Consider the following 10,600-nt stretch of genomic DNA (forward strand, 5'->3'; position numbering starts at 1 on the left):
CTCAGCCATGTTAAAAAGTCAGTGTGTATGCAACTGCAATTTTTTCTTGCCTCTAAAGTGAGAAAATACTGATTTTCTAGCTTTCTCCTAAATGTGTTAATATATATGAGTAATTCCTGGAGTGATAAATGTTTTCCTCCCTAATACTCATTTCTACAGAAAACTTAACTGCGGGAAAATAGCTTCTGGGTGATGTTCTTAAATAACTGATTATCTTCAAATTAGATCTGTGTCCTTCGAACTTGAGTCTGGTAATCAGATGGTTTTTGAATAACTAGACACCCCTGTACTTTGCCTTAATTCCTTTGGGTTGTTTTTCTTTGCAAGCTAAGCCAGTTGTACCAAGACTACAGCTTTCCTTTTGAAAGCTGTGGTTCTCAAGGTTACAGTTATTGTCTTTTATGAACTAAGTTCATGCTGCCTTATCATGTTGCCTTTATAATTTTTGGGACAAAATGCATAGATGCCATGCCACCAGTTTCAGAAATGTTAAATCCTTCTAGCTTACCCCTTTCTCCCATCCTCACAGTTTCCTGGTTCTCACCACACTGACAAGAAATCCCAGGACTGGGATCTCTCATTCCTAACATCTTCTCTGTTAGCCTACTCAGTTCTTGGTAATTTAAATAGTGGCCATAGCTTAAACATATTAAAGGATTCTTTGACATTTCAGAACACCATTTTAACCTGCCATTGAGACCTTGTTTTAAAAGGTCCTTCTTATAACATTTACTTACATATGCCTCAAAACTGTGTTGTGAAGCAGTGCTTTTCAAATCAGTTTATTTGCATAACCAATTTATTTATAAGTGAATAACTAATTCTGATTAATTATTAGCCTGAAATCCTTTGGCATGCAAGTTCCTCACTGTAAGATCCAGCACATGGTTGATATATAAAAATATTTCCTGAATTCTTAGCTTCAGGATGAGCCCAGTAGACTCACCTCTATTCTCTTTTGCTTATTACAGTCCATGTACATGGTGGGATGCAGGAATTAAGAGTAACCTGAATTTTCTTGGTTCCAGCACAGGTCGTGAATGAGGGGAGGGGAGGGATCAGTAAAGAAATGAGGAAGCTCAGGAAGAAGAGAAAAGAGGTCCTTTTCTAACTGATTCCGTTGAGTTGGGTGTTCACCGGCTCACACCTACAGACAATACCATCTGGAAAGGAGTTTAGCCTGTAGGAGAGGAGTTTTGCTTTTCAGCATCATTCCTTAGTATCCTTCTTCCTCCTCGCCCCTAAATTTCTCCCCTTCTCTTAAGTGTTCATGTGCTGCATTGCAGCCCCAAAACACCACTGCCATTTTTTCACTGATTAGAGCTTCTCCAGTATAGTTGGTCCTTCTTGTAGTTTGAAAGTTACCCAGGGATTTTTCAAAATGGAAAATCAGAATCATATCTTAAAAGCCAATAATCATTTAAGTGTACATTAAAGTGACTAGATAACTTTCCATGTGTCTTCCAGTTCTGAAATGTTGTGATTAATTATCTTTATTCTGTGAATGTTTCAGACTTGTGAAATTTTAAGATAAGTGTCTTCTAACCTTTATGATTCCTTAGCCAGTGCTTCAGTGTCTAGGCTAACAGCCTCCGTATTGTTTCTTAAAATGGAGAGTCTTTGTTTTTCAGTGATATTTACTTTATTTCTGATGCCTCTTCTGCTTAGGAAGTGTCTTGCCTATGGTAGCTCAAAATGCCCATTGGAGTTCTTTGTTTCCTTCTGCCCTCTCAAGACAAGGCATCTATCTCCACACCTCTCTTCTGTGTGATAGCCCTTGAAATATTTGAAACCCTGCTGCCATGAAGCCTTCCTCAGTTAATACATTTTCCAGACAGCTCATCATCCTATTTGCCTTCCACTACAAAGTCTCTCCTTGGTCACTGTGACAGCCAAAAATGGTCAGAACTGATCTTAATCTATACTGCCTCCAACCTGCCTTTGTGATGAATCAGAGGATATTTTGGTTCTCACAGAGAATCCTGTTTGGCTTCATTTTTTGACTCACAATGAGATCATGGCCATTTATAAGGAGTAGGTGTTTAGATTTTGTATTGTTTTACAAAGCTGATGTCAGTTCAGATTTCCCCAACTTATTTTGGAGATCATAAACATCCATATTGTTAAAGACCAGGGAAATCGTGGTTTCCCAACCTTTTTTTTTTTTTTTTTTTTTGAAGGAAATTGGACCAAGACAGGGTCAGTGGATTGTCCAGGCCTTCAAAGCTAGGAATGCTAATAGCTGGACCCAAGTCCCACTGTCTCCACTTCTATCCCTCTGGTGTCTTAAACATAGGACTTTTATCTTCTTCCTGTTAACCTGACTTGGATTTACTGTATGAAAATCTTTTTTCAGACCTTATAAAAGTTTAAAAAAAAAGTTTACGTATAAGGTACACTTTACAAAGTGTAGTCGTGCAATGCAGGCTACACTCAAGTTGGTAGAGGCCTGCTGTGCAGAGCTTACCGCTATCTATAGTTGTTTCATTTCCCTTTTCATCCTCCTGTATCAGGATGGGCACACTCTGGACCCCCACTTTAGCCCAGATCATCGTGTCCTGTTTGATTTGGGTATAATGCCTAGAAGAAACCAGATGTCTTATGGATGGACTTTCACAGCCATCCAAACAAGCCCCAAAGTCAAGTGGATACAAAGTTCTGCCAAGGACATGGATTGAGATGGAAATGTTCTCTGGCAACTCAGGAAGAAAACAGTGTAATTTCAATACCTTCCTTTTCCCCACACCATTAGAAAATGTCGCATCCCTTTTCTCCTGCAGCAATAATGATGATGAGGACCTGACCCCGGAGCAGAAGGCAGAGCGTGAGAAGGAGCGGAGGATGGCTAACAATGCGCGAGAACGCCTGCGAGTCCGTGACATCAACGAGGCTTTCAAGGAGCTCGGCCGCATGGTGCAGCTCCACCTCAAGAGTGACAAACCCCAAACCAAGCTCCTGATCCTCCACCAGGCCGTGGCTGTCATCCTCAGCCTGGAGCAGCAAGTTCGAGGTCAGTGAGCCCAGCCACACATGGCAGCCAGCATTTAGACTTTTGTTCTCCATTTTGTTTTTTTTATTAGCATATATTAATTGTACAGACTTAAACACCCTCAGAATTACTGTTCAAGTGCAGACCAGGTAGAAAAGTCCATAAGGCAAGTGTCTTTTCTGCCATAATTAAGTTATAGGATTCTCTTATAACTGACGTTCATTATAACCTTTTACTTGTACTGTCAGTAATCGGAGCTTAGTTTATTTGCTTTACCAATAAAAGTAGTTGTACAGATATCTGTGCAGTTTCACTTTTCCCACTGACCAACCAAATGAATCTCCATAGTACACCTTCCCTAACCAGTCCTTTCACTCTGTAAGGTAAAAGCTGAGCCAAAGAGTCAGACATACCCAGTCAAGTGTGTCAGTGCCCTCTGCCAGAACCTTGACATTGATGAAGGACCCCATGCTCTCATCTCCACAGAAAGGAATCTGAATCCAAAAGCAGCATGTCTGAAAAGAAGGGAGGAAGAAAAGGTGTCCTCGGAGCCTCCTCCGCTCTCCTTGGCTGGCCCCCACCCTGGAATGGGAGATGCATCCAATCACATGGGACAGATGTGAAAGGGTAAGTCAGTTTTCCACCATTTCTCTTCACGCATAACTCTCACCTGCGTGTCGGCCATAAAAGTTAGCTTTTACCCAAAGAACAGATATTTTTCTTTCTTGAAAAAGTTTTAAAAAAAAAATAGAAAAAAAAACCCACTTCCTTTTTAATAAACATATTAATTAATTTTCCTCTCTTTTTCCTTTCTCAGGTCCAAGTTGCCACATTGCTTCATTAAAACAAGAGACCACTTCCTTAACAGCTGTATTATCTTAAACCCACATAAACACTTCTCCTTAACCCCTTTTTTTGTAATATAAGACAAGTCTGAGTAGTTATGAATCACAGACGCAAGAGGTTTCAGCATTCCCAATTATCAAAAAACAGAAAAACAAACAAAAAAAAGAAAGAAAAAAGTGCAACTTGAGGGGACGCCTTCCTTAACATATCATTCAGAATGTGCAAAGCAGTATGTACAGGCTGAGACACAGCCCAGAGACAGAATGGCAATCTTTCCACACTGTGGAACAATGCATTTGTGCCTAAACTTCTTTTGGAAAAAAAAAATATAATTAATTTGTAAGTCTGAAAAAAAATATTTAATTTAAAAAAAATTGTAAACTTGCAATAATGAAAAAGTGTACTTCTGAAGAAAACTACGTGAACGTTTTTGTTGGTATTCAAGTCAGCTAGTGTTTATAATTCCTGGATATCGAAAGAGGGGAAGCTCAGCTGCCCTAGTAACAAAACCAGCAAACGTCCTGATGACAACGAAATGATGACATTAGCCATTCCTTAGGGTAGGAGGAACAGATGGATCTTATAGACCTATGACAAATATATATATAAATATATATATAAATATATATTAAAAATTTAGTGACTATGGTAAGCTTTTGTTCATTTGTTTCAGACTTTTTTCTCCTGTAAAAAAATAGTACTGATTAACTTTTTTAAAAGAAAGATTTTACTGTAAATATGGATTTTTTTTTTTTTTTTGGTCTTATTTCTGTCCCTTTTCCCAGTTTGTTATCGTAACCTGTAGTGCCAACTCTGCTTCCGGAGGGGTGGTGCAGGAAGAAGTGCTGACCCTGATGTTGCTTCTCATTCATAAATCAGTAGAAAATTGTTTCTCCAGTCTTTTGGGAACACAGGACATAAAAGTCACATCGTGTGTAGATATTACAAGCAGCATTACCAAGACTCGGCAAAAAACAGTTTGTCTGGCTTGTGAAGCTGCGCTTGTGACCCTATTCTGGGATTTTCAGAGGTACAAGGTTAGAATGCTACAATGTTACCACTGTGCCTTCCAATGTTTATATCATCGGAAACATAACATAATCAAAGTGGCTGTGATTTATCAAAATGATTAAAGTGTTACCTACCTGTGTAGCCGAAGTAGTGTGCAGTGAGGCGTTTCTGAATACATGGTCAGATTTTTGAAAAAAAACAAAAACAAAAAAAAAGCAAGTAAAGTTCAAAAACCGTCAAATGAGAAAATTGCAAGTAGTGTGACAGAGCTGATTGATTTTGTTGCTTTCTTGACTTTTTTTTTCAAAATGGGTTTACTAAAATGTAGAAGACTTACCTGCCTCCTCCTTTGTCTGAAAAATGCCAATATTCAATCATCATGCAGCATTATAACAAGCCTTATCAGTCCTAAAGCATTAAGTTGCACTTTTTTGAGGAGGGGTAGTGCGGTATTTGTCTGGCCAGTATGAATGAAGTTTATACTTACCATATTTGATAGAAACATAGATCAAGTTATGGCACAGCAACTCATCAGATAGCTAGCTTTGATGTCTGGGCACAATTGAATCAATTTCCATCCTAAACCTTTATAATGATTGACTTTGGTGTATAGTGCAGTAAACAAATAGTGCTCCTAGTTAAGTATTTTGTCAGCATCCTTTTGTCTCTAACTTGTTTCTGTTTTTACAGCCACACAATCTTGGCATGTATTTAGAAAAAAAATCCCTGTTCAAGTAGTTTTTCCACCTATCAGCACTGAGTAAATGCCATAAATCCATCGAAATGGTCTAAATGTTCCATCTGTTCTCCTGTTTTGCCAGTTATATAGTAATGAAATACATTTGTAAATTTTATGCAACAAATGGCAAACGTATCATTATTTTGAAACTGTGTATGTAAAAGTTATATTTTTACATGTAGACTCTTGTTATTATGTGTTTTAATACATTGTATCTGTTTTTGTTTTTCTAAACTGTGTGGTTTAAAAAAAGTCTCATTTAAATGAAATAGTGAGCTACAAGAATCTGAATTGTATGTTCATTTCTGAAAATGTAAGAACAAATAAGATAGTTACCACGTGGTCATCTTTTACAAACACATAAACATTTTGATTAGCTCTGTGTGTGTGTGTGCGTGTGTGTGTGTGTGTGTGTGTGTTGTGTGTGTGTGTGTTGAAAACTGTAAATATGTTCAGTAGCGATAAAACTAAAATACTTTGATTTGTTGATAAGTTCCTAAAATGTGGAGGTGGATTAAAACCTTAGGAGAATAGCAGAAATCAAACTTCATGAAAAGTTATTTGGGGGCTTTCCTGTGAAATGTACGAACAAAGGAGCTCAAAGAAGGGCATGGAAGACAATAATGTATACTCCCCTCCTCCTTGAACAGTGGAAATCATGTGTACTTGTACCCTCAGTATGTTAAAAGATTTCCTTGTAGTGGTACATTCTGCACTCATTTTGTATAGTCTACCAAGGCGGGTATCCCTAGGAACAATATTTTATAGGAAGCAGGTATACTCTGATCACATTCAGGATAAGTGTATAGAAGAATAAGGTGTTTACTCTTTAGGGAACTGGAAACACTCCCTGCATTGATGTACATTTTAAGAATGGCACTTTTGATACATGTTATCAGAAAGGTGCTTAATAGAGCTGAATTAAAGTTTTTCAAATCTGTAAACAAAGCAAAAAATTAAATTGTAGTCATTTGATTATTTTTTAAATTGGTGCTTTATATTTTGTTCTCACTCAAATGGAGTAAAAGCTGCAACTTCTTATTCACCAGCTTTGATGTATTCATTACTCAGTAATGCAATACCTCGATTGTCGAATTCCCTTTTGAAATGAGTGGAAAAACTTCCTAATGGCCACCCAAAGCTGTTCGCTGCTTTTTGTTTGGTGGAGAAACATGATCTGCACCTATTTGTATTAATTGGGTTGTGGTCCCCAGTAAAAAAAGAAGAAAGGGAATGTGGCCTTTTTAGTGTGCTTTTTCTTGTTGTTGTCTTATAATTATCAAACCCAGGTAAGATATTGGTATCCTGCACTGGATTTTCAAATGAAATTTAGCAGAAGACAGGATTGAAGTACTATACAAAATTTATAAAGGTCCATACTATGCTACGTATATATATTTATATATGATGAAACTTAGGCTGGGGATTGGTTTAAGAAACTTGGACTTTGAAAGCAACTTGGAACAGTTGATCCACCTCCACATTCAAGTAATTTATGAATATGCAGAATAGGGATCTGTTCATCTAGGAATTTTTACCATTTGTCTTCTGTGTAGCTGCAAGGAACACTAATGTTTATACAACTGTCAGTCCACCCAGTGGTGCAACTGGTTCTGAGTCAGTCTTCCGATTCTTTTTTGTTTTTTGCTTTTTCCTATTTCTTGAATTTTTTTATTTGTGATCTTTATTTTGATGAGGGCTGGGGAGTGGGGAGGGAGTCGAACCAAGACTTGGGGTTAAGAGGATTTTCATCTTTGCATCCAACAGGCAGAATATGATCTGTGTCCAAAACTGAACTTGAGTCAGGAATGAAACCATTTCAGCATAAACAAGCACAAAAATTTAGTCTGCTGGCTGACTGGAAGCAAAAAAAAAAAAAAAAAAAAATCAAGATGGAATATGATGAATTCCAACACAATGGGGCACCAAGGCCATGAGGCCTCTCTTTGTTTTGCTTTGGTTTTGTTTGTTTTTCTTTAGAGACATGCTTTCTCATGGAACTTGAAGTGGACTCATCTTTGTGCAGTGCTGGTTTTGCCATACTCATTTCAAGTATTATAGACATATGTAATGGTGAAAATATATGAACTGTGGCCTTTTTCATTCTTGTTACTTGTGATGCAGTTAAGTGAAGATAAGAAAAAAAAAAAAAAGCAGAGATTTACCATGTATCAGTGCCTGGCTTTTTGTTATAAAGCTTTGTTTGTCTAGTGCTCTTTTTGCTATAAAATAGACTGTAGTACACCCTAGTAGAAAAAAAACTAAATTTAAAAATAAAAAATATATTTGGCTTATTTTTCGCAGGAGCAATCCTTTTATACCATGACTATTACAAAAAAAAAATTGTCAGATTCTGAATATTTCTTCTTTGTAGATTTTTGGAATCATTATGAGTAAAAGTTTGTTACTTTATTTTACTATTTAAAAGATGTTATTTTACCATGTGTTACCAAGATGAAACTGTATGGTAGCTTTTGTTTTTTGGTTTTTTTTGTTTGTTTGTTTTTGTTTTGGGGGGGTTTTTTGTTTTTGTTTTTGTTTTTTTTTTAGTTGTAGGTCGCAGCGGGGAATTTTTTGCGACTGTACACATAGCTGCAGCATTAAAAACTTTTAAAAAATTGTTAAAAAAAGAAAAAAAGGGAAAACATTTCAAAAAAAAGATAAACAGTTACACCTTGTTTTCAATGTGTGGCTGAGTGCCTCGATTTTTTCATGTTTTTGGTGTATTTCTGATTTGTAGACGTGTCCAAACAGGTGGTGTGCTGGAGGTCCTTCAAGACAAAAACAAACCCAGCTTGGTCTAGGCCATTACCTGTTTCCCATCTGTAGTTATTCGATGAAGTCATGTACATGACCGTTCTGTAGCAATAAATGTGCCATTTTTATAAACTGTTTCTGACATTTGTTTCATTTCATTTTACATTGTCCATATAGCTCTGATTCTCTTTTGTAACACTGCATCTATAATTCATTTTCCAAGTGTTGGAGGTATTGACAGCTTAACAAACAAAACATACAAAAAAGATCACAAAAACAAATTGAAAAGCAAAGCACATGGTTGATGAAGGAAGAGATGCCCTTAATGAAAATGGAACGGGATGCATGCAAAACAAAAAGAAAACTGTCTAGAGGATTAACTAATTGAAGGAATATAATTAATGTGTGTGTAACACTGAAGCTGTGCACTTGAAGAGTTCCGAACTGCACCAGTGTTTTTGGTTGTGCTGCAGGTTGCTAAGTCGTGTCAGCCTTAACCTTTTGGATCAGATGGTCGGCTGTTTGGCAGAACATTCTCAGCTAGATCTTTTCAGTTAAAAAAAAAAAAATCTAAGATGATTTATTTTGTATCACTTTGTTAAAAGCTGAATATTGTTAATCACAATAATATTACACTGTATTTATACTTTCTCTAACTATACCCATCCCACCAACTTCTGGTTGACTCTGTTGACTATTAATCCAGATGTAAACAACCAGATTTTTTTTTTTCTAACTTGTACAAACTGACGTGTGCCACCTATGGGAGTGGGAAAATGTACAAATTAAAATTATTCAGTGTTATGTAATGTAAGTTAATATTTTTGTAGAATGGGCATCAATCTACTTTACAGAACTTGGAGGCTGTTTCAACATTGCACTGTAGAGATGTAAAGTGATGTATGCAATATAAAAGAAAGCCTGCAGTAGATAAGCACTTAACAGGATGTTCTAATGCGGTGCGTGGTATTTTGGGATGTCTCCAGTATTTTTCTTGTATTTTTTCCAATGGGGTTTAGTGACTAGTTTACCTAAAGGAAGATATATGTTATAATGCCACTTGGTTCACATGTGTCGTACCCTCCATAGCCAAATATTGGGATTCTTCTTCTTTTGGGTTGGATTGTTTGCAGATACTTAAATTTTATGAAATTTCCAAAGATTTTGGTTGGTAACCCCTTTTATCTTCTAAATGATTTGAGATGTTCTTCTGTTCTTACTGTGTTTTAAATATATAAAAAAGAGCCACAAGCATTTAGTCTTTTAGTATTATATTTGATCATATAACTGCTACTGAAAAGGGGAAGATGAGCCCGGCATCCTTTCAGTGTCTCATAAAGTCTATTAACATTGTTTTATTTAAAAGGGCCACATGATAAAGGTACATGAATTTAGACTTTGGTTCATTCATTTTCAGGGAGAATTTAGATTGATGGAGAAATTTAAACATTAGCCCAACTGAATGAGATCCAAATAATGTTAGAAATGAATACGGGGACAGTTGCCACAGAAGTTGAGATAGGGAGTCATTTGGGTTATATAAAACCAAGAGAAATACATATACTAGGCTTTAGGCCACCTGTCTTAAGAAATGTCATGTATGGTCCTCTTTAAGGGAGAGCTTGAAAACGAACTTAACGGACTGCTGTTATTCAGATCACCCCACGATCATACCTTTAAATTGTACTGGGGACATGCTGCTTAGCCAGCCAGGAGATCCTGTGTTCAGTAAGCACACTCTTGCTTCAAACTAACTACAGATCACGTTCTCATGTCACAACCCATGTCACAAAGAAACATGGCCAATCTTGAAAGGACTAGGAGGGTGAAAAGAGCCAGAGTCACCTTGGTATTCCTGAGCAATTATTTAAATTGAGGTTTGATGAATAAACGTGCCTCAAGTAAAAATCCCCAAGTCTTCAGGAAAAGAAGATGAAATGGCAGTGGTTACCAGCATTTGTGTATCAATGCAGTCCTAAGTAGGTGCTGGGTGCCTTGAGGTGGCCCAGACAAATCAGCCAGCAGACTTGTATCCAGATATTCATTGGAAGTGCTAGATTAAGATCACTGAACCCATGCCCAAATACAGCAAGTATGCTATGGAAAAGTGTGTGTGTAAAGCGCTGTTTCATACGGTTTGAATCATGAACACTTCGAAGATGAATGAAACCACTCCATAGAGAAACAAAAGCTCATGCACGTGAATTTCCAAATTCAGCTGTTAAAGAACTGATGAGTATCTCTAGAGTCTGGACATG

At 37.0% G+C, this 10,600-nt stretch overlaps 1 protein-coding gene across 24 annotated transcripts in view; it reads left to right on the plus strand.

The window, feature by feature from the left end:
- Positions 1-9,146, plus strand: part of Tcf4 (transcription factor 4) — a 331,562-nt gene extending 322,416 nt beyond the window's left edge. For all 24 annotated transcript variants that reach the window (XM_074069759.1, XM_074069764.1, XM_074069758.1 and 21 more), the window contains 3 exons: positions 2,781-3,010; positions 3,476-3,616; positions 3,807-9,146. In XM_074069759.1, the coding sequence (XP_073925860.1) occupies positions 2,781-3,010; positions 3,476-3,612 (367 nt within the window). In that variant the 3' untranslated portion in view covers positions 3,613-3,616; positions 3,807-9,146. The remainder of the gene's footprint in view (positions 1-2,780; positions 3,011-3,475; positions 3,617-3,806) is intronic.
- The last annotated feature ends 1,454 nt before the right edge of the window (positions 9,147-10,600 follow it).

Source organism: Castor canadensis, chromosome 4 (assembly GCF_047511655.1).
Source record: "Castor canadensis chromosome 4, mCasCan1.hap1v2, whole genome shotgun sequence".
NCBI classification, from domain to species: Eukaryota; Metazoa; Chordata; class Mammalia; order Rodentia; family Castoridae; genus Castor; species Castor canadensis.